The sequence below is a fragment of the Eumetopias jubatus genome, unplaced genomic scaffold (assembly GCF_037043125.1).
Source record: "Eumetopias jubatus isolate StellerSeaLion01/CBP00866 unplaced genomic scaffold, mEumJub1_p1.0 scaffold_6, whole genome shotgun sequence".
In the NCBI taxonomy this organism is placed as follows: domain Eukaryota; kingdom Metazoa; phylum Chordata; class Mammalia; order Carnivora; family Otariidae; genus Eumetopias; species Eumetopias jubatus.
In genome coordinates, this window is record NW_028274812.1 from 93005105 (window position 1) to 93027896 (window position 22792).

At 36.6% G+C, this 22792-nt stretch overlaps 1 protein-coding gene across 3 annotated transcripts in view; it reads left to right on the forward strand.

Annotated features, from left to right (window-relative positions):
- KHDRBS2 (KH RNA binding domain containing, signal transduction associated 2) overlaps positions 1-22792 on the forward strand; it is a 567172-nt gene that overhangs the window by 262946 nt on the left and 281434 nt on the right. For all 3 annotated transcript variants that reach the window (XM_028097797.1, XM_088024326.1, XM_028097796.1), the window contains exon 4: positions 22646-22792. In XM_028097797.1, the coding sequence (XP_027953598.1) occupies positions 22646-22792 (147 nt within the window). The remainder of the gene's footprint in view (positions 1-22645) is intronic.

Consider the following 22792-nt stretch of genomic DNA (forward strand, 5'->3'; position numbering starts at 1 on the left):
CAAAATTCAGTTTGTTTTAGTATTACCAAAATCTTCTTGGGCTAATGATTTATTTTCTTATTTGGGTTGGTTGACTGAAATCAATGTAACGTGTGGAATAACTAAAAAAAATTTGTAATTTTAAGCACTTTAGAAACTAATTGTGAGATTTAAGAAGGGTCATTCTTTTGGGTCCATAAATGCAACATGTGCCTACAGAACAGGAAAGGGGTATAGGGAAAACATCTTTAAGTTACGTCAACATCATTACTCACAATATTAATGCTTGGGGGGACACCTGGGTGGTTCAGTTGGTTGAGCGACTGCCTTTGGCTCAGGTTATGATCTCAGGGTCCTGGGATCGAGCCCTGCATCGGGCTCCCTGCTCGGCAGGAAGCCTGCTTCTCCCTTTCCCACTCCCCCTGCTTGTGTTCCCTCTCTCGCTGTCTCTCTCTCTGTCAAATAAATAAATAAAATCTTAAAAAAAATAATAATGCTTGGCCACATTTTAATTTATAGAAGAGGTTTTACACATAAGTATTAACATAATAAATGTCAATTTCAGTAGCTATGCAATTTTAATTGGAATTTTTTATAAGATTACTTGTTTGCTAATACAGAAAAGAAATATTGCATTTCTAGAGGCTCTTAAAAAAGTAATTTAAAAATACATTTATTTGGCTAGCAGAAGAATGATCTTGATGTAATAGAAAAAGTAACTATGGAAATTGGTCATTTACCCTAATGTGAATGAGTCCAGTCATGTTCTAGGTGTATTTATAAGTTTAGGGTTTTTTTTTTTTTAATTAATGAATACTTTCAAACTAATCTATAATTTGCCTTAGTGCAAGAAAGAATTTTAGTCAGTACAGATCCATAAATATAAGAAGTTCAGAAAGAAAATAAGTGAGATATAGTCAAAGAAACAAAAATTGGGGAGTACCGCGGGGGGCTCAGTCAGTTAAACAGCTGCCTTCAGCTCAGGTCATGATCCCAGGGTCCTGGAATGGAGCTCTGCATTGGGCCCCCTGCTCAACAGGGATCCTGCTTCTCACTCGCCACTCCCCCTGCTTGTGCTCTCTCTCTCTCTCTCTGTCAAATAAATAAATAAAATCTTAAAAAAAAGAAAAGAAAAGAAACATAGATTTTGGAAATATGACCAAGTCTAAAGCTGGTTAGATATAGTTAAAAAGTAAATATGTACATATATGTTTATATCTAAACATAGGATAAAATTATACTTACATGAATAAATAGCAATTGGAATGATTTTGAGGTGAGTTTTGGGTAGATAGAAGATGTCAAGAAGAGGAAGAAGTTGTCGATTTTACCCCGTAGTCTAGAGATTAATTTCAAAAGGCACCTAAATTTTTATTTCCTTTAGAATCAAGGTAGCCTGTTTAATTCTTGGCATGAATTTGGAAAGCGCAAGACAAAAGATAAGACACACAAACCAAATGTATTTAACAATATGCCAGTACAATGTTTTCTGGAAGTTCTATAAATGTGATTTGGTTTAAAACAATGACCTCAAAAAATAAAAGTCATCAAAGAAATTAAATTTCCATTCTGGGAAAGAAACCCCTTGTCAAATTTGGCCTGTTTGGCCCACTTGGTTTTGTTAATAAAATAGAGAGGAAATTAAGTATTATTTAAACCAAAAATATATTTTTTATTGAGGGAATTTGGTGCCTTCCAGAAACTTTTGACTAGACTCTTTCAGGAGCATAAGGAAGAGCAATAAATATATTATGGGTAAAATTTTGTCAATGAAGTATGATTACAAAATAATTGTTTGAAATACTTATTCACTGAATTAATCCAATTGCTTTTCACTCATTAAAATTGCCTCAGTTGCACTGCTTTAATGAATTTTTACTTCAATCACCATCTTTCAGAATGCTTTAAAGTTTTCAATGGGTCTCCTTCATTCGGGTTTTGGATTTAATATATTGAAAAGAAAATATACTTCATTTCAATAGTACCACTGTATGCACATTAATTAAACTGGTTAGTTTACACCTATAATTCAGTTTTAATAAAATTAATTATGACTACTATAGCTTCAGACTGTTTGAGTTACTTTGTCAAACATTAGTAAACCAAACATACTGATTCTAGTTGATTTTAGGCTCCAACTTCTGTGTCCAAAGCATTTTTCACAGGCATTTTCAAGAACACCTAATGCCTCCTGAATGTGCTATAGTCATTTGTCTGCTCTCTAATACTATGCATGTCTTGTGGAAGAGTACACTTCATCTCTGGAGCATGGCAACTGAATGTCATTAGAGCTTAGGAAAAGAACATATAACCCGGGTTGGGAGTTAGTTGGGAGAGGCCTTGAAAGAACACCCTCCAGAGTCAGTGATATATGTTGTCTCTAATTATATCCTAAAGGGCTTGATTGAGGATTAGGAGGATTCATAGCAAGTTGAACCCTCAAAGTGCTAATTTAACAGATTGGTGTTAAATTGGAGGAAGGTCCTAAATTGAGGCAAGATAATTTTACCAGCAGACTTAGAAGGGAATGTCAATATCATGCTCACGAAATTTGCAAGAAAAAGAACTTGGAAATGTTTGGGACAAACAGATATAGATAAACTTGAATGATGTATTGCATTTCTTTCAGTCAAATATTTTAACAGCTAATTTCAAAATGTCAGTGATGTTACTTCTGAACAGACAGCAATACATGCACGATAGCTCTAGAGGTGTCCATCAACTACAGTTCAAGAGGAGTCAAGGGTGGCCCAGCCTATGTTAGGTGGTATTTATGGACCTTTTCACCCAGGACCAATAGGATGATAATTAGTTTCTCTCTACTGTGATAAAATAGTACAAAAAAAAAAAAAAAAAATGTAGAGAGTTTTAAAAGATACAGTTTAAGAGGAATATTAGCAAACTAGAATTCATCAGAATAAGTCCAGGATAGTGACAGGCACAAAAACATGGTTCAACTTAGAAAACAAATGATGGAAACGTTTTAGCTTAAAAATATGTGTGTGCTGGGTCGCCTGGGTGGCTCAGTTGGTTAAGAATCTGACTCTTGATTTCAGCTCTGGTCATGATCTCATGGTGGTGAGATTGAGTCCCACATTCAGATCCAAGATGTGCATGGAGCCTGCTTAAGGTTCTCTCTCTCTCTCTCTTCCTCTGTGCCCCTCTCCACCCTGCTCCCCTTGTGCTTTCTTTCTCTCTTTCTCAAAAAAAAAGTGTGCATGTTTATTTATTTTAAAATTAAAAGACTATCATAATGAAGAGATACAAAAGTTCTTTTTTTGTTTTAGTTTTTTTTTTTTGAGAGAGAGAGTACATGGCAGGGTGCAGGGAAGGGTGGGCAGAGAGGCTCCACGCCCAGCCTGAGCCTGATGTAGGGCTTGATCTCACGACCCTGAGATCATGACCTGAGCCAAAATCAAGAGTCAGTTGCTTAACCGACTCAGGTGCCCTGAAGGTATACTAAGGTTCTATGTGACTCAAGAGAGTAAAAATAAGCAGTGGATAGAAGTTTAATTTCTAGATTTCAACTCAATTTAGAGAACTTTATAAGAAATAGGGGTCCCTTGGATTGGAAAAAGTTACTTTTTCAAAGGGAAAACATTTCCATTTTGTGGTCTACTAACCATTCTTTGATATAATACAATTCAAAACATAAAGAGAATAGTTTTCTAATAAGCCAAGGGGGGCTGGTGTTTGGAGATTTTTAGCAAACTTGATTATAAAGACATTTAGGAAAATAGATACAATAGCCAAATATCCACTTATACATAAAACTAAATTGAATACAGAGATATATTTAAATAGTGATTTTTCCTACTCATTTCATATATATAGTGTCTTTATCAGAGTCTTCACATCAGTATCTTCACCAGCCAATTTGAGGGTCATCTAAAAACTTTCCTTAGCACATCATTCTAATTCTCATGTAAATTACTTGTGACACAGCACTTTCTGAATCTCTAATTGAAAATTTCATCCCAAATTACAAATACCATTTTATAAGGCATTAAAACATTTTTAACATATGTCCTGTAAGCAGATTAAATATGATAGTATTGCTTTTAAAAGTGATCTTTAAAAAACTGTTTACATAGCCAGCTGAAGTGTCATATCCCCAGAAATAATTATACTTGTGCTCAATTCCTTTGTCTCTTTTCTTTTTTAACCAATATGATTAGGCAACCTCTAAGTATCTTAAGCTAGTATGCATTGATGGAAGTCTTTATAGACTAAAGTACCTTTCACAAACAGCAGGGATTTTTTGTTTCAAATGAAGCAATTGCTAAAGTCCCATGTACAAGGAGAGTTTGAAAGACATGGATTTAAGGCATCTCTCTATTAACGGATAGATAATTGGTGGGGAAAGTGGTGGTGAGTCAGCGTAACATGAGACGGATACAGAATTTTGTAAATTGCCTGCTGATTTCCTTCCTCTGTACAGTGGTACTAATTAGCATTACCCTCCTCACATATCCCCAGTCTCCCTCCCTAGGTTAGAGAATTAAAGTCCAATTCCCCAGTGATTCCTACAGGACCTCTACACTCAGATTCAGTCTAACTCTTCCACCTGAGATCATGTTGCACTCCTTGCACACCCACCTGGCAAACCTCAGCAGGAGTTTTTGCCATTCCTGACACAAATGCACACTGTCCTGCCTCCGTGCCCGTGTTGGTGATTAAGGCTGACCATCTAAGTTTCTGTCCAAGCCTGAACACTTTTGAGATGAAAGCACTTGCTATTAACTATTGGGCAAAGACAATGGTGCAAACCCGGACTCTCCCAAGGCAAACAGGGAAATGAGATTGCCGTCACGATAGTGCTTCTTCTCAACCTATTCCCTTGTCATTTGCAAATCCCAGCCATCCTGAAAGCCCAGCAGAACCAACACCTCTTTCATAATACTTTGTAGATTATGAAAGTAGACATTAAATGAGTTGAAAAGTAAAGCAAAACTAGTCACTTTGAGTTTGAATTACTCTTCTTCTAATATTTTGAGATATTAACAATCTTATCCTTTGAAAACTGAACAATTACCACCATTCTAATCTTCTTTCTCAATTAATTATACCTTTGCATTATATCTGACCACTTTCACAAAATTCAAGAACAAAGCCTCTCCTCCCCCAAAGAGACAACATGTCCATGTGCACTTCAAAAATCTCCTGTTTTTAGTCTTTACCATGCTCTACAAAGCCCTATGTTCTAAGTCTCCCACTTAACATCTCATTTGCCTCCACTTTGCACTTTATTCTCTATGTTTAAGCAACACTGGCTTTCTTTCTGCTCCTCACACATGCCAATTTTCTCCTGCCTGAAGGCGTTTTCTCTTATTCTTTACTTTGCCTGCAGTGCTGCCTACTGACTCTCCCTTCCCTTCAGCTCTATGCAAATACCTTCTCATTACTCAGCACTAAACTCAGAGAAGCCCCTTGACCCCACCCTATCCAAATAATACTCTATCCCTCCTGATTCTCCCACCCTTGTCTTTTGTTTTCCTTTATTGCACTTATAATGTAATATATATATTGCACTTACAATGTACTATATACATATATTGCACTAATTATGTGTGTATAATATGTAATATAATATATATAATATATACAACATATATACATATGTGTGTGCATATATATATGTATATATAATTTTTACATCCTTTTATTATTTGACTTCTTCCACTAAAATGTAAGCTCAGTGAGCAGACAGGCCTTGGTTCCTGCTGCGTCTGTACATTGGAACTGTGCTCCTACAGCAGACAGGCTCAGTAAATATTGGTGAATGAATACATATGCCCAGGAGTAAACTAGCATAACTTTTCTTCTGACTTCTATCACTTACCAGAATTATTTTGTATAGATGCTTTATCTTTCCATGTAAACAATGAGCTCTCTAAGGTCAGAGTCTATCCGGAAAACTCATATGGCGGTGTCTTCTCGTGAAGATGCATTTTAAATGTTAATAGGTAAATTAACATATATGTTAGTAATTATTTAGAGCACAACCATCAGTGCAATCTTTCCAGATACTTATTTTTCAGAAAAAATCCGTTTGTTTCAAAAAGAGAATGATTCGATTTCCTTTTACCAGATGCGGCCTCTAGAATAAAAGTAATTCACTGTCAATCCCTTGTGCTAAAGTCCTAAACAGGATCTTTAAGACAGGGGTGGCTATACCTTTGGAAAACTCCTCTTTGCAGAATTAAGAATTCTTGAAAATTAAGTCCTCATTAGAATTCCTTATGAGAAGGTCTTATTAGTAATCCTATGACCACTCAGAGCAAGAACTTGTAATTTACCTGGTTAATTTTCCTAAGAAGTTTCTTGTTCCCTAAAAGCCATTGCCTTCCTGCCACCCTCTTCCTCCAGTAGCTGGCTGTGAGGTAAACAGCAACACCCTGCAGGTCAGAATCCATCCTCAGGCTTGCCTTACTTATTGTTGTGATACGGGATAAGATATGATTATCAGTGTGGGCTTAACAATTATCATTGAGCCAAATGTTTGAGTCAGTTCATTTTCTAAAATTTTGTCTGGCTTATTCAGAGAATCCTTTGTTACCTTAAAAGTCAAAATGCAGGTAATATTAACCTATTGTGAGGTTTAAATAGATCATAAGTGAATAAATCCTTAGTATAGTTCCAGCACATTATACATAGTCAATGTATGTTCTTTCTTTTTTTATTACCCCCCCGCCGAGTCTTAAGTAGCAATGTTAGCACCAGGGCCGCAAGACAGCTGAATACATACCCTCACTCCAGAAAACAATGTATATGGTTATTTGTGGTTGGAGGAGTGGAGGGCAGTCATAACCCTCCTGTCCTTGACCTGTGTTCTCTAGACATACCTATCATTGCTGAGTGCCACTATCAGAGACACACGTGTTATTGGAATAGAAATGACAGGAGGGGGGCTATGCTAAGAAGACACTGGATTAAAGCTTTGCAAACTCTCTTAATATTTTTGTATACATTATCTTATCAGTGTTATAGGACAAACCCTCATTCTTTAAACTACTATGATTCAACTTTTTCCTTCTGTTTATGCAGCATCCAAAGATGTTTGTTGCCCTGAGGTGAAAAAAGAGTGAATCTAAACGTCATTTAAACATAGGTAGGTGGTGATGAAAGATTTTCAGGTAATAGCATGAAAATAACACTTGTCAGTGTTAGTAAGGGAAGAGTTCCTCTCCTGGAAAAGATCTTTTCTGGGTGAGATGAGGCAAGATACGGACCAGCAGATATAAAGCGTTAGGAGGAGCCCAAGTCCAGGTGCATAGCTCGTCCTTCCATACATTTTCTCCAAAAAAAAGTGATTTCACAAATTTTAAGAAAAAAAAAATTTTGCAGTAGGGCTTTGCACACACAAGAGAAATTTTGTAGTGGCTCCGGTATCACATGTCCAAGTTCAGATTCCTGATAAACAATCGTGCTTGAGAGTTAGTTACAGAAGTGTGCAAGGACACCCTTCCTCCCATATGCTCTAACCCTTACGTGTTTTGGGTGTCTCTGGTGCTGGGTTTGTATTTTCTAGCACTGATAGAACATTCCATCAGTCTGTAAAAACAAAGCAGAGATGAACTCTTCAGAAAAAATATGTTTATAAAATTAGCATTCGCTCACTACCACTTTCCTCTGAGACATTATCAAATATATTTTTGCTAAGACAGAAAGACAGAAAAGGAAAATGATCATGTGATAAGATATTACAATATCCAGAAGATCAAATTCCTGTCCTCCATCCCTCCTGGAAAGTATTTGTTATCCGTGTGACAGAAAGCTTAAGTGTTCATTTGATTAAAACAATTAATACAGAAGTATATAGAGATTATATATCTTACTAACATTTAGATAGGATCTAAGAAGCATCACTTAAGTATATGCTGCCCTCATTTACCCATGCCCCTCTCATCTCTTTCTCACACACCCACACACAAAGATGCCTACAGAAAAACATACTCCATGTTTAAAGGATCCATGGAACAAAATATTCTCTTTTTTTTATTAACATATAATGTATTATTTGTTTCAGGGGTACAGGTCTATGACTCGTCAGTCTTACACAATTCACAGCACTCACCATAGCACATACCCTCCCCAACGTCCATCACCCACCCACCCCATCCCTCCCACCCCCTCCACTCCAGCAACCCTCAGTTTGGAGGATTCAATCAATATTAGTAATATAATACCAAATATTTATGATAAAATATTGAGATGTTACTGTTGAGATTCTATGGAGCAATCGTTTCTGCATTGCGGGCTGTGTGGAGTCAAGATAAATATATTCGATCTGAACCTTGCAAGAAAAACACAGGTCCACAGGGATTTGAAAGAGGATGATGATTTTGGAGAAAGGTGAGGGTATTTTAATGACTGGAAAATAGTGTTTGCAAAGGGGATGCCGGAAGATGAAACTGATGGGCTAAACCAGGGCCAGATTAGAAAGGTCTGCAATGCCATGTTGCAATTGTGGAATTTTAGGTAAATAGGGTATCAGCAGAAGGTTGTAAGCAGGAACTAATATGATCAGGAAACCCTTTCTTCAGAAAGCTAAAAGTGGCAACAATAAATATTCTTTGTTATGGCATTTATTGACCTTGAATCTATGCTGTAAATTTGGATGCCCTTTCACACTGATACGAGGTATATTCTAGTCAGTGGTTAGCCACTTTATGGGTCCTAATGTTTGCTTCTCAGTCTTACCGCTTGATGAACAGCATAACGCATTTGTTCAAAGTAAAGCCTTCCATATCATATCTTCAAAGGCCAGATTGATCCGTCTGCTGCCATTGCATTTCCAGTGGGCAGCGTCTCTACAACTCTGCAGGAACTTCTTCAGCAACTTTTGTGGGCTTTTTGTTGTTCTTATTTTCTCCTCTCTGGCTGTAGTCACTCCAGCACCCTAGGTCAAAGCTGTTTTGATATCTCTGTGTATCCTCTACAGACATGTCTGGTTGCACAAGTGGTCCTCCCTAAAATTGATATTCCATCTCTAAATTTTCTTTCAGAACCAGGCATTTGGCCTGTTGCTCCCTGCCAATTGGGCTTCACTAGTATTTGCTTTTCCATTATCGGTTGGCAGGGATGACTTGTCCTTCCAAGTGTCATGAGGCTCAGAAGCAATTCTGGCAATATCTAGCTGGGTAAAGACGGCTTTGCTGAGATCTCCTTGCCTGGCTCACTAGTTGTCTTCACTTCTTCATTGGTTCATAGGCTCCTTTCCAGCACACCTTTCTTCCTGGGCCTTATTCCAAATTCAAAAGATGCCAGTCACGAGCTTCAGTAAGGCTTTTCATCTTTAAGTATGCCTTTCTTGAAATGGAAAATGGAATAGGTACCTTGAGAATCAGCATGCTAAATAAAATGATTTATGAAATATTCTCCATTTTTCCCATGTTCTTACCAAACAGCTTTTGTTTCATTATTGCTTTGTTTAATATTTTATTTATTTATTTATTTATTTATTTATTTATTTATTTATTTATTATTTGTATGGGAGAGAGTGTGCATGGTGATCTGGATGAGAGGCAGAGGCAGAGGAAAAGAGAGAATCTCAAGCAGACTCCCCACTAAGCGCAGAGCCCAGTGTGGGGCTCAATCTCACAACCCTGAGTTCTAGCCTCTAGAACTAGATTTACAAAGGGGAAAAATATGATTGGCAGTGGACTTCTCATTTACAAAATTTTGATTTTAGAAATAAGGATATGTTTACCAGTAACCCATGGTTATATGGTAAAATACTTCTTACAATACCCTGTGCTAGGTGTTTTATATACATAATTTTATTTACTACTCCAGAAAAGATAGAGAGTATTCAATAACCCTTCTCCAGCACTGAGAGAAGATAGGACTGCACAGTTCCCAGGGTCATGGATGCTCATGATATAATAAGGTAATAATTATTATTTTAAATATTCTGCTATAAATTATGGCACGTATTATGCTTTTCCAAAAAATAAACAATGTTTAGGCTACCTGGAATTAAGTCTGCTGAAAAATTTGCACTATTGCAAAAAGACAAGCCCTGTTTCCAAGAGGGCTCAGTAGTCTAGAATTAACGTGGACTTAAAAAGTTCTGAAAATATGCCAATTAAAGCAATAAGGAGCGCCTGTGTGGCTCAGTCGGTTAAGGGTCTGACTCTTGTTTTCTGCTCAGGTCATGACTTTTTGCATTAGAAGTATTTATCATCTGCAGACTGTGAAAACTTACTTCTATTATTTATTGTTTGTTTTTGTCCTTCCTCATGGTGTGTTTTCTCCTTGTGGAATCCCTGTTATTAACATACTAGCTTTCCTGGATCTATCCTCCATTTCTGTTTTTCCTTCATGATCTTTATCTATTCATGTACTTTTCTTGGCATTTAATCTTTCTGGACCCAAATCCTGATTTCAATCACCCTCTCCTTAATGTAATGTACTGAATTATTATTTTGGTTAGAGTTCCCCTAGAAAAGATAGTGTGGCAAGATTTAGTTATGCAATGTTTATTTGGAAAGAGATGTCTGGAAACCCTTGTAGAGGAGTGAGGAAGTAAAATAAGGAAATGAAAGAAATCTGTATAGTGTGCATTCTCAAACAAGTTCAACCTGTGAGCTTATCCCATTGCAGTACTCTGAGAAAGGAGAACATGCAAATTACCTTATTTAAGGATAAAGCAAGGTGGAGTATTCATAAGCCAACTCTCCCAGTCACTTGTTGACAGCTGCTCCTAAAAGGGGTTAATGCGCTGCCATTTCCTCCCTGCTAAATACATAAGGGGGGCTATCCCTCCTGTCCAGAGCAAGCCCTCTGGCAAAAAGATAAATGCGGATGCAGGAAGATAGCAGGAGGATATGGGCAGAGTATCAACAGCATCTGTTACTATTCGTTTCAGTGGGTGTTGGGGAAATATAATTAAAGCAAAATCTCCTTCCAGCCCAGAAATCCTTTCCACAAAAGTAGTAAAGAAAGTACTTTTGTTATTGAATAAGGATTAAACCAGATTGTGATGGACATCACAGGCAATCCACTGAGAGTTTGCAAAGATAGAAAGAAATCTCACTCTTTTATATATACAGGTGGATACAACCCATTACATACTTGTTCTCAACATAAACAATAACTCCTTCTCAAGTAAGAAGTCTTGAGAGTACCATTTGTCATAGAGTTCATCCTAACTTTACCTGGTTATTTTGGTGATTACTGTTAGCCAGTTGGCTTCATCCCAGGGAAAAACAAACTTATTACATCTTTATGATGGGAGGTAGTTTTGCACCTTGGAGCAAGGCACCCACCAAATTTAGGCTTCTAAGTCCCACAGAGACTGGGAGACAGTGGTGTTATCTATCATAATGCTTACGTTTCAAAGAAATGGCTTCCAAGTCCTTGAGAAATAAATTTCTAGGGAATAAAGTTAACAATAGGCCTATCTAGTCTTCAAAAGGATTTATGTCCATTTCAAAGAGAGGAGGACTTACAATTACAAGTTTTCTAAAGTAAGTGCTGTGAGAAAAAGAAGGGAAAGAAATATCTTATTTTCTAATTTTATATAATTTATATAAAAATTTATTTATATAAAATTTATATAAAAATAATAAGAGTAAGCCTCTTAAGAGCCTTTTATTTTTCATTTGTATTTGTTCTTACCTTAGAGGTCACATCTTTTAAAACCATAAAATTTTTGTGTCTGCATTTTATCTCCTTCACTGCTTCCTAAAATGTGTTTATTCAAGTGTTCATCTTTCTTTTCCTACAAGTCAATTGGCATGTGTTCAAATGGCATATGTTGAGATGTTCTGCCTGATTTTCTTGTCTATGGCTGTGAGTATTGTATGCTATTTTTATTTGTCAGCTTAGATATGGTTGTTGAAATCAATTAGTTCTGACATTCTTTAAATAGTGAGTGGAAGACACAGGGATTCCCACCCCAGTGGGCCTCTGATCCCTGGTTTCTTGATTTCTCCCAGCCTCAAAGGCAAGGCAGGCCCAACTTACTTTTTGGTTTCTTCTCAGCTCCTGAGGTCAGGGAGAACCATGACACTCCCATGTCCTTCCCCCACGAAGTGTACAGATCTCCCAGGACAGACTGTTCCCAGGATCCACTCCCTCTCTCTGTGTCTCCCCATCAGGCTCCAACCCTGTTCTCCAAGTGCTTTCACAACCCCTTCACAGTTCCCTCTACTGAACCTGAACAGAGCCCATTTACATCCAACTGGATTTGGAAAAGAAGAGGCTAGAGAAGCATATTTAGATAATTGTGTTCCCAAATTGGGAACACAAATGTTTGTGAGGATCTTAATTACTAAGCAAGTGACTTTTAAATAAAACAAGGGGATACAAGTCTTTCATATGTTAATTCAGGAGGAAGACTTGTTAACCTTATGGGCTCCATTTGGTCAAGATTGATGGCTTTCTTTTCCTTGAATTGTGAAACAGCCCTTTTATTGTATCTAGACACCCTACTCACTGTTTCAAACAACACACCTTCATAGTTTGAGAAGTTAGACCATTCTTGATGTAAGATAGAATGTATGATTTGATTGTCCTGAATTGAGGTTCATGCCCTCTAGTAAACCCTGAACTACCAAACTCAAGCATAAGGAATATTCGGGCACTACCACTTCTATGCTTTTAAAATCCTGACCTACATTAGAAAATATCATCCTTGGTTCCACTATTTCTGGTACTTCACCCTTCATGAAAGTAGGTAGTGTTAGAATGGGTATGCAGAGAAAAAGAGTCCTTCCCTATAGCTGACCATCTGGAAGATGGAGAGCTACAACCTGGAAGACTTCTTGCCACTTTCAATTCAAAGGGGCAGGAATTTGCAAGTGAAGGCGACAAAAACCTGAGATGCTCTTCAGGATCAAGCCGTTGCTTCTCTACCGTGTATTTATGTGCATCCATTTGTATAAAAACCCTTTGTGTGGGTAAATTTTGGACAACTAATTTGTACTGGCATAAAAGAATTTCCACATATGTGTATTTAAAAATGCTTTTAAATTGACAATTCAGACAAATCCCATTCAGGCCAAGGTATAAATAATAAATGTGTGTTTATTTGAACTTCTTGATGGAGAAAGCTGTGCAGACAATAGACTTATTTATTTCTAAAGAAGATTTATGTTGAAAGAAAGTTCCCTGGGGCATTAAGAAGAAAAAGCCTGCAAAAAGCACTCTAGTAAATTATAACTCTGAGGACAAAGTATGACAAAAATAATTGCTAAAGTAAAAACCACAGTATAAAACTTGCATGTACTCTATATCATATGTTTTCAACATTTTTTTTTTTTTAATTCCTGTCCCTGAAAGAACTACTCCTGGGAGAATAATTGGGATTTTTGAATACATTAACTCTTTCAATTTATATAAAATTTTGAATATTGTTTTGAATTCTGGATATTTAGCATAATGATATTTAGTGATAGTTATATTTGATTAGTGGTTACTATGTTATTACTATCTTCATTTTATAAGGAGGAATTCAAAAGCTGAAATAGTAAGGTCACTTGCCCACGTTTTACACCATTAATTGGAAGAGCTGGGATTTTAACCCTGGCATGAACAGAACCTGGTCTGTTACCTGTCATGATATGTGGTCTTCCAACGGTATATGGTCCATGTGACATACTGCAGACAATAAATTTGTGATTCATTTGAAAGTTAAAATTCAAAGAAGTACATGGGATGATGTTAATTTTTCTTATCTTTCGAAGAGACTTGAGCTCTTTGGCCTGGAGTAATTTTCAAATATACATTCTCTTAAAGTTATACATTTAAATTAACTTAGTAAGTAAGCCAGCATTCAACCGATGTACTCTTTTGCTTACATCGAAGCAACAGTTAATTTGAAACTTATATAATTATATTCTTTCAAGTGAATTTAATATTCATAAAAAACATCCATTAACATAAGTGCACTTTAGAGTCAGGCTGGCTAAATTCAAATCTCTTATTCACTGAATAATTGCAACCAAGTTACTTAGCTCCTCTGAGAAAAAACTTTTAACTTTTTCTGAGTGTTTATAATGTGCCAGACACTGTAGTTGGGATTTATGTCCATTACCTCATTTTATCTTTACATGAGAGACCTAGAGTTTCCTTATTTTGTGGATGAAGAAACCAAATCTCAAAAAAAATTTAGTACCTTTCTTCTACACTAGATAATAAATATCAGAGCTGTTAATTCAAATTTAGGTCTTTCTGACTGCAAAATCTTTTTTTTTTTTACCTTTCATTACCCTCAGCTGCTTCCAGTACCCACCTAAGGGTTCTGTGAAATTAAATGACATAATGTGCATAAAATACACAGTAGCAGCCTCATTGTAGGTGCTCAAAGAGTAACATGAATAGTTTCCATTTTTAATTTTGAATTTTCCTGGTAATATATCTTAGAAGATACTCTACTTGGAAAGTGGCATTTTCTACTACAAAGTCCTCGGTAGCACGATGAGGATAACTGTGAAGGAAAGTCACATGGTGAATCATGAAATGTTAAAGCTATGAGAAAGCTTAGATATCATATCTAACGTTGTTTATTGTTTTTTGTTTAGTGAGCTTGTGGAACTATATCCTCTTACCCAAAATTTTTGTACATAAACTGGTCTAAATTGAGTTGATATGGTTGAATAGGATGGGAAAGAATCCTCATTTTGCATCAAGGTGGTCCATAAGACACACCTTTCTGGACTCAGTGCTCCATAAAGCACAATTTGAAAATGAGATCTCTAGTAACTTTGTCTTTTTTTGTGTATGAAGATGGCCACAACCACAAAATATCTGCTGAAATTAGCAGTTAGTGGAGGAGCCATGGCTAGAAGAGACATTACACTTGGCGCCTCCCGTGTCCTGGTCGAATGCACTTTTCCAGACTTAGTGCTACATACAAGTGTCTACAGAAAAGCAGTGGTTTGGGGACGGCTGGCTGGCTCTGTTGGTTAAGTGTCATGACCACTCAGGTCATGATCTCAGAGTCGTGAGATCAACCCCCAACTTGGACTCATGCGCTGGGCATGGATCCTGCTTAAGATTCTTTCTCTCGCTCTCTCTTTCCCTCTCTCTCTCTCTCTCCCCTTCTCTCTCTAAAAAAAAAAAAAAAAAGAAAGAAAGAAAGAAAAAGAAAAAAAGAAAAGCAGTGGTTGGTATTTGTTCATAGGATTTTTGAAATATTTGTTCCTATACATAGAAAATAATACAAAAAAATCATTTTGGTCTCTAAGATGGTAGCAGTTGTTGACAAAATATTACTGTAAAGTTTTATATCATTGTAATCTTCTTTCTGGACTCTAAAGGTTGCTAAGCAACCTACTCTTTTCTGGGAGCAAAGAGTAAACACTGTACTTATACAGCTATTGATTTTCCTGAAATCGGAATAGTCTGCCAATCCCTGGGGCACCTGACTGCCTCAGTCGGAAGAGCATGTGACTCTTGATCTCAAGGTTGTGAGTTCGAGCCCCAAGTTGGATGTAAAGATTACCAACTGCCAATCCCACCTTATAATAAGGTAACAGGCCATAGGAGGGTCTAGAGAGGAGGGGCTATTATAAAAAAATTGTTTATTCTAACTTGTTTATGAGTAACACCACAATACTCTTTTGAGTTATAAGCTTCTATTGTTTTGCTTACTTACACAGACTATGTGCTTGTAATAACAGAACAAATACTTGATGTGGTGTAAACTGCAATTGCATAATTATTTGCTTGCAAAATAAAATATCATTGAATATACATACATTAGATTTATGCATTGTTATTCATTTAATCAGAGTCATACTAAAGGTAATAATAATTTGGAAATATTTTTCCTAAGCTAAAAATACAGTTTAGTAAATATAGATCACTCCATTCCAAGGTCTCAGGACAATAAATGGTTAAGCATTTAAAGAAAACCTTAGCATGAGCTATAAAGATATGGTTTGATGATAGAAGAAAAATGCAGCATGATTTTTACCCTTAAGTAATTAATTCGACAAGAATTTATTGAGCATCTTCCTCATGTTCTATCAGATACACTAATATATTAAGGATAATTTGGGAGATGAGAAAATGGTGAAACAGTTGTGTATAAAGATAAATTATGAAATAGAATGATGATGCTATAATTGCTCTAGGAACAAAATATTGTGCAAAAATCATAATTGAGTTAATGTAACTACAGAAGCAATTTTTGAGACAGTAAAATTTCTCTTAACCTACATGTTTTTGGCCTGAAAGTTATTTGGTAATTTTAAAAAAGTTGAAAGGGGAATTATAAAAATATAATAAAATACAATAACAATAACAAATACTACAGGTATAAACAAGTTTGGGAACAATACCACTGACTCGTGGTTTATAAAGATTAGGCAATAGGAGCTTGAACATCCAATTATCATGGACATTAGCTTAACTATTTTATGGGGCAATAAATATTTGGCAAATCTGGTGAGTCAGTTAAGTGGTTGAGAGTAAAGACTACTTTTCCTGTAATTAATTATTTAGGAGGAGATAACATAACATACATATGAGATCACATATATACATCTAGAGGAATACATAGGTGTTTAAAAAATGATGGCTGGGACATCAATTCAGTTACTCAGGTGTTCTCTCTGCTGGTAATGGAATGACTTTCGGGAGATACTGGAGGGAAAAATAACCCAAAATCCGGAGTAGCACAAAGGAGTAATACATGGTTTGCATCATATTGTGAACAGTTTAAAACATATTTTAAAAAATTGCCCAAAGCAGGTGAACACTCTTCTTAATTTAACTAAATGGAAACATTTTCTTTCATTAGAGTCTCACTTTAAAGAGTACTATATTTGCATGTGTGTGTGTGTGAGAGAGACAGACAGACAGAGACAGAGACAGATTCCAAACGGTCATTCCAATTAGCAAATGATGATCACCGCTGTAACTTCTAAAGATAGTAGGGTCAATTAATTGGTATACCCTTTATTTCACTGAACTCCATAATAAGCTGGAATTAGCACTCAATAACTAAATTACTCTGTCTAATAGAGGTGAAAATAATTTAAAATTTCCTAGGAAATTCCACGTGGGAGGAAAGAGTAATACAAACATTAGAGACAGAAAAGAAAAAAAAATTAAAATTGTGTAATGAAGCAGGGAAGTGCTTGTGACAAGAGAATGAGAATTTTTTGAGTTATCTATAATGAGATTATCAATGTGACCTCTTTGCTTTGTGCCTCTCTGATATTTTAAGTGAAGTCTGTGTCACCCATTAATGATTTTAAGAGTGGATATTTTAGGGTATTTTAAGACATTTTGAATTTTACATTACAACTGACAATTGGCAAATCCAGGGAAGAAAAACCTGGACTCAGGACCACAACACAAGGGGACATCTAATCCCGTGTCCTATTTTGGGGAATTTTTCTTGGGTCATCTGAACTAAGATGAAATACCCAATTGTAAGCTGACTTAAGTCCTTACTCCAGAATAGAATGAGGATACAGAGGGTCCTAGCCACCCTGCCCTTGCAGTTGGACAAACTATGCAGGAAAATAGAGAATGACCCTTCATGAGGTACATTTGTTTTAGTAATATAGCATGAGTATTGATGAGAAATTGTGCAAACTAATCTGAACTTCATCTTAAAAACTTTGAATGAATGCCTTGTTTGGAACGGATGGTTACAAACAGAGGGTTAGGCATAAACAATGTGACGTGAGATCACTAGCATTTTTAGGTAAGTCCTTCATAAAGTAGGAGATGAGTAGTGAGAACCTTGAAAATAATAGTTTCACCAAGCACTGATGAGCATACAGCTACCAAGGAATCAGAACCTTTTGGGAGAGGGGAGAAGAAATTCATAGCAAATGTGCTTAGTGCATGAGGACCTGTTACCTGTTGTAGGATACCTTGGACACCACAGTGCTACACAGGACTGAATACCAGGAAATTGCTGAGAGACCACTGGCCGTGATATTCCAGAAACGAGACAGACACATCCATGGGGAAATCTGGAAGTAGAAAATGTTTATTTACATTTAACATACCTATACCAGTATAGGTATATACCTACCCAGAGTGACTAAGAGCTTGACCTGGTATGAGATTACCTGGATTCTAAACCAACTCCATGATTTCTAGTCTGTGTAATCCTGGACAAGTTTCTCCCTGTGTCCCAGTCCCCTCATCAGTAAAATGAAGGAAATAACATTATGTAGAATAAAGTATAGTTGTACATACAAAATTAGCCTATGAAAAGTACTTTGCATACCCATGACCTAAGAAGCAATATTAAAATTATTATTTCAGTTCCATTACTATTACTGTAAAAAGATACTTGAAAAAGATACACTGAAAATGCTAATAGTGTGTCTTGAATTTTGTGGCTGTCGATATTTTTTAAAATATTTGTACTTTTGGGGATTTTTTCAAGTTTTCTTCAGTGAACATGTTATTTTGAATTAAGAGGAAACTTTTCTAATTGTCAAATCATTTCCAAGTCAGAAGCATTCTTCTGTGGAAGATAAAATACAAATGATGATTCCTAAGAGAAAGTTTTCTTAAAAATCCTTTTAACAATTAAACACATGAATGAAATTCAAATTAGACTCTATTTCCTGCTATGCTATTCTCTGTAAAATAATCGGTAAAAAACCGTTATGTTTTACTTATATTTTACCTTAGGGTACAACACGGGAATAGAATGTTTGGGGATATGTAAACTAGATTTGATATTTGTAATGACTTTGTTTTGAATTTCTCATGTTTAGCAACTAATAATTGCACTTGAAATAATTAGCCCACGATTCCTTTGTAATAGCTGAACACCACAAATTGTGTTCTGAAGGTCAATGTTTAAAGTAAATATCCTCAAGGGAATAAATGTACCTTTTTCATGGAAGATTAAATAATATCAACTGAATGTCAGTCTTTTAAGCAGAATTCTAAATCATGTCAAGCTGATTCAGCTTCTCGTGTGTCCATCTTACATTTTTTTTATTTAGTCCCTGTACCCTTTTCTGTGCTTCCATTAGGTGGAGACCCGGTCTTCTGTACTGGTAACTTTGGACCAATTCATGTCAATTTATACCCAAAGTTTTTCTCTAACATTTCTAATTTCTTTTTTTAAATGTTTTATTTTATTTATTTTTTTAAGATTATTTATTTATTTATTTGACAGAGAGAGAGAACACAAGTGGGGGGAGTGGCAGAGAGTGAGGGAGAAGCAGTCTCCCAAGGAGCAGGGAGCCCGATGTGGGGCTTGATCCCAGGACCCTGGGATCATGACCTGAGCCGAAGGCAGACGCTTAACCATCCAAGCCACCCAGGAGCCCCTAACATTTCTAATTTCTTAATCTTTTTCTTTATTCTTCTAGCTATTATGTTCCCCGTTCTACCTAGTGTAAGCCGCCACGGTACTATGATCTTTGTAATAAAACACGCAGAAGATAATTGGGCAGAAACATGAAAACACTACTTACTGCCCCATTCGTAATCAGCTTATCAAATAATGAATTTACTGCAAAGATAGACTTTTTTTTCAAAATATATTTGGAACTCTTGTTTAAGAAATGCCTCATAAGATTGTATTAAATTACTATAAATGTACTTACTGGTTTCTGGACACTGGTGCTATTTAAGATGGCTGTGATGCCTGCCCTGTCTATTCAAATGAAACTTGGAGCTTTATGTTACAAATCCAACTGGGGGCATAGTATTGTTTTTGAAAAAAAAAATTTGGACATTCTGGCAGACAATGGCTAGCTGTTCACCAAAATTAGATTTAATAAATAAGTATTATTTTAACTAACCCTGAATGAGGACTGGATGCAGAGACAGCCTGTTGTCTGTCATCCAGGATCCATTCTCCCTTTTTTTCTGTCATAAATTAAACCCTCACATTGAGTCTCATTGCTCCTCAGTCTGAAACCACATTTATAGCTTCCATTGCATCCACAGCCACCATGTGACTACACTTGTGCCAAAGAGATGTGAGCAGAGATGATGTATATGACCTCTGGTATATGTCCTTGAAATAAGCTTTGTGCTGTCTACAGTTTCTTTCCCTTGCCCCGGGACTGGAATTTAGAAGTGATGATAGACAGCCTCCTTCATCAACACACATGAGAACCACATCCTCGGGGCCGCTGGAGTTAAGAGAGGAGAAACCAGGATCCCTGGATAAGAGTGCAGAGAAGAACCACCTGCTCCTCTAGCTACTTCCAGCTTGGACTTTCACTTCAGAAAGAAAGAACTTTTCTTCACGTTTGAGTCACATTTATTTTGGTCTCTGTTGAAATAACCCGGCATTATTTTAAAATACTACTTGAGAACATAAGAAATAATATATTTATTACTGTAATAAATTTGTGTAGCATTTTTAGAATACAAAATGTTCTTCACTTTTCTCCAAATTCACAAAATCCTGGGACCTCACTATTATTACCTAAGTTTCACAGGAAGAAACGAAGGCCTGGGAGTTTTGCTCTGTCAAAAGTTACCCCAATATGTGAGTTCAAATATAACACACCTTTGAAGATACGAAGTTTAGTTTTGAGAATAACCCGTAGTAGCTCACGATAGGTTCTGCTGTGTTAACTTTTCTCCTTTAAAGTCTTTATCACTGCTAACACCTACTTTACTGGGTCCTGGCTGGAATCCTGACTAACACTTCCTGACCTTCAGGAAGTTGCTTAATAACCAAAGACCTCAGTTTCCTCTTCTGCTTATATAAAGGATGATGGGGGAAGGGATGTTTATTCATGAACATCAGCCTAGTGGCCCAACTGCAGAGTATCTAGTCCGGTTAATTTTATCTGCAAACCTTTAAAATAAATATCATAATTCATACTTGAACACCATACCTCATAGCATGCAGACGCTATAAAATTTGTCTAGCAAGTAACCCTTGATATCCAGTGGGAAATCAGCTCAGGAAGCATGGAGAAGGGGGCAGTATGAAGACTCCTCTGATTTAACCACCTGAACACATCGGTGCAAATGAAGCTGACCCCAGAGATAGGGAGCAGCTTGCCTTGCAGCAGAACCCCAAGAGGAAAGAAATGTTTACTACACCCTGTGAGTGCATAGTTGTTGAGGCAGGTGCTACTTCTCCCTAAACTGAGAAATGGGTACTAAGAAACCCTTTTAAGTTAAAAACTCCTAGGTAGAGATGGAAAGTATGCTTAGGGACGTGGAGAGTGGATTACCAGGCTGAAAGGTGTGGTTGTTAGAGAGATTTGAGTAGATGCGGGAGGGCCAGAAGAGCAGTCACACCTTCCCAACTTTTTCACAGATCCTTCATATATTGAAATGATGGACGTTTCTATCAGATAAGCACATTAATATGGGTCACATAATTAACTTATAAGAAATCAATAGCAAATATGCTTTTATTTATCCAGATAAGGTCTATTCATGTTACTTTTCTAACCATCCCCAAATAAAACTAAAAATTACTTTGTTGTTTAATGTTTATCCTTTGAAATTTAGTGAAACAACTACTAGTTTACTGGGGAAGGGAGTCAGGAAGAGTAAAACATTAATTAATATTATCTATGTTACTATTTTCACCAAGTTTTACTTCCATGAAAACCCTAGAAAAATGCAAATCTGGTTGTAAAATGAACTGGCTTTGAATCCCAACTTGGCTGAAGCTACTTGAGGTCTTTAAACTCAGTTTCCCAATCTGAGTTGTGAATAATGGGCAAGGTTATTGTGAGATTAGAGCTGATAGGCGTCAACTACCTGGAATTCATTAGCAACGTATATAGATCGTGTACTGATTTGCTCTGCACCTGTGCTGAATTAATCAGGCTGCAATAATTGCTTGGATACAATACTACAAAAAATCTGATCTAACAGTAATGTGTTGTTGGTTAAGCTGAGCAAATATAGCTCATACGGAATCAATGCCAACATAATGCTTAACCGCCATCCCTTTAGTATACTCCTGTTGACCAAACTGAGGCAGCACATGACAGAGAGGATGCAGGTATGAAGCAAGATGACAGTCTGGGCCAGTGGGCACATAGGCTGGAAGATAAGCCTTGGTTTTGCCTACTTTAATGGAGAACAAGTAACCTTTTCACTGCATCTCAGAAAACAGCTAGAAAATTCTTGGTTTTTTTTTAAGATTTTATTTATTTATTTGAGAGAGAGCTAGAGAGAGAGCACGCAGACATAAGCGGGGCGTGGGGGCGGACAGAGAGACAGAGAGAGAGTGAGAGAAACAGACTCCCCATCAAGCAGGGATCCCGATGTGGGACTCGATCCCAGGACCCTCAGATCATGACCTGAGCCAAAGGCAGATGCTTAACGGACTGAACCACCCAGGCACCACGAAATTTCTTGTTGCTTCAAGAATAGTGATAATCTTTAGTTAATTATCTGCAAAATATTACTCACCAGATGCAAAAACAATCCTTTTCTTCCTCAATATAGTAGTGTACACTAAAAACAGCATTTCTGTAACTTCAGGGGTTTAGCATTTTCATTTAGCTGATTAAAATCCATTGTAGATGATAATTATGCCAGCTTTTTAAAAAAATCATTCAAACACTCAGAGATGATTTTAAAATCTTTAAATGGCTTGTACCAGATTTTTATTTCTCAAAGGGTTTCTACTTATGGAAAATTTGCTTAGATTATGCCCTTTTGTCATATCCTCAGTAAATGTTAAATCAATGCAAAATGGGTGGATTTGTATTTCTAAAAATAAGCTCTTTCACAGGAAGAAGAATTAAGGAAGAGTGGGGAAGCCAAATATGCCCACTTGAGTGATGAACTTCATGTATTAATTGAAGTGTTTGCTCCACCTGGGGAAGCTTATTCACGAATGAGTCATGCATTGGAAGAGATTAAGAAATTCCTGGTTCCC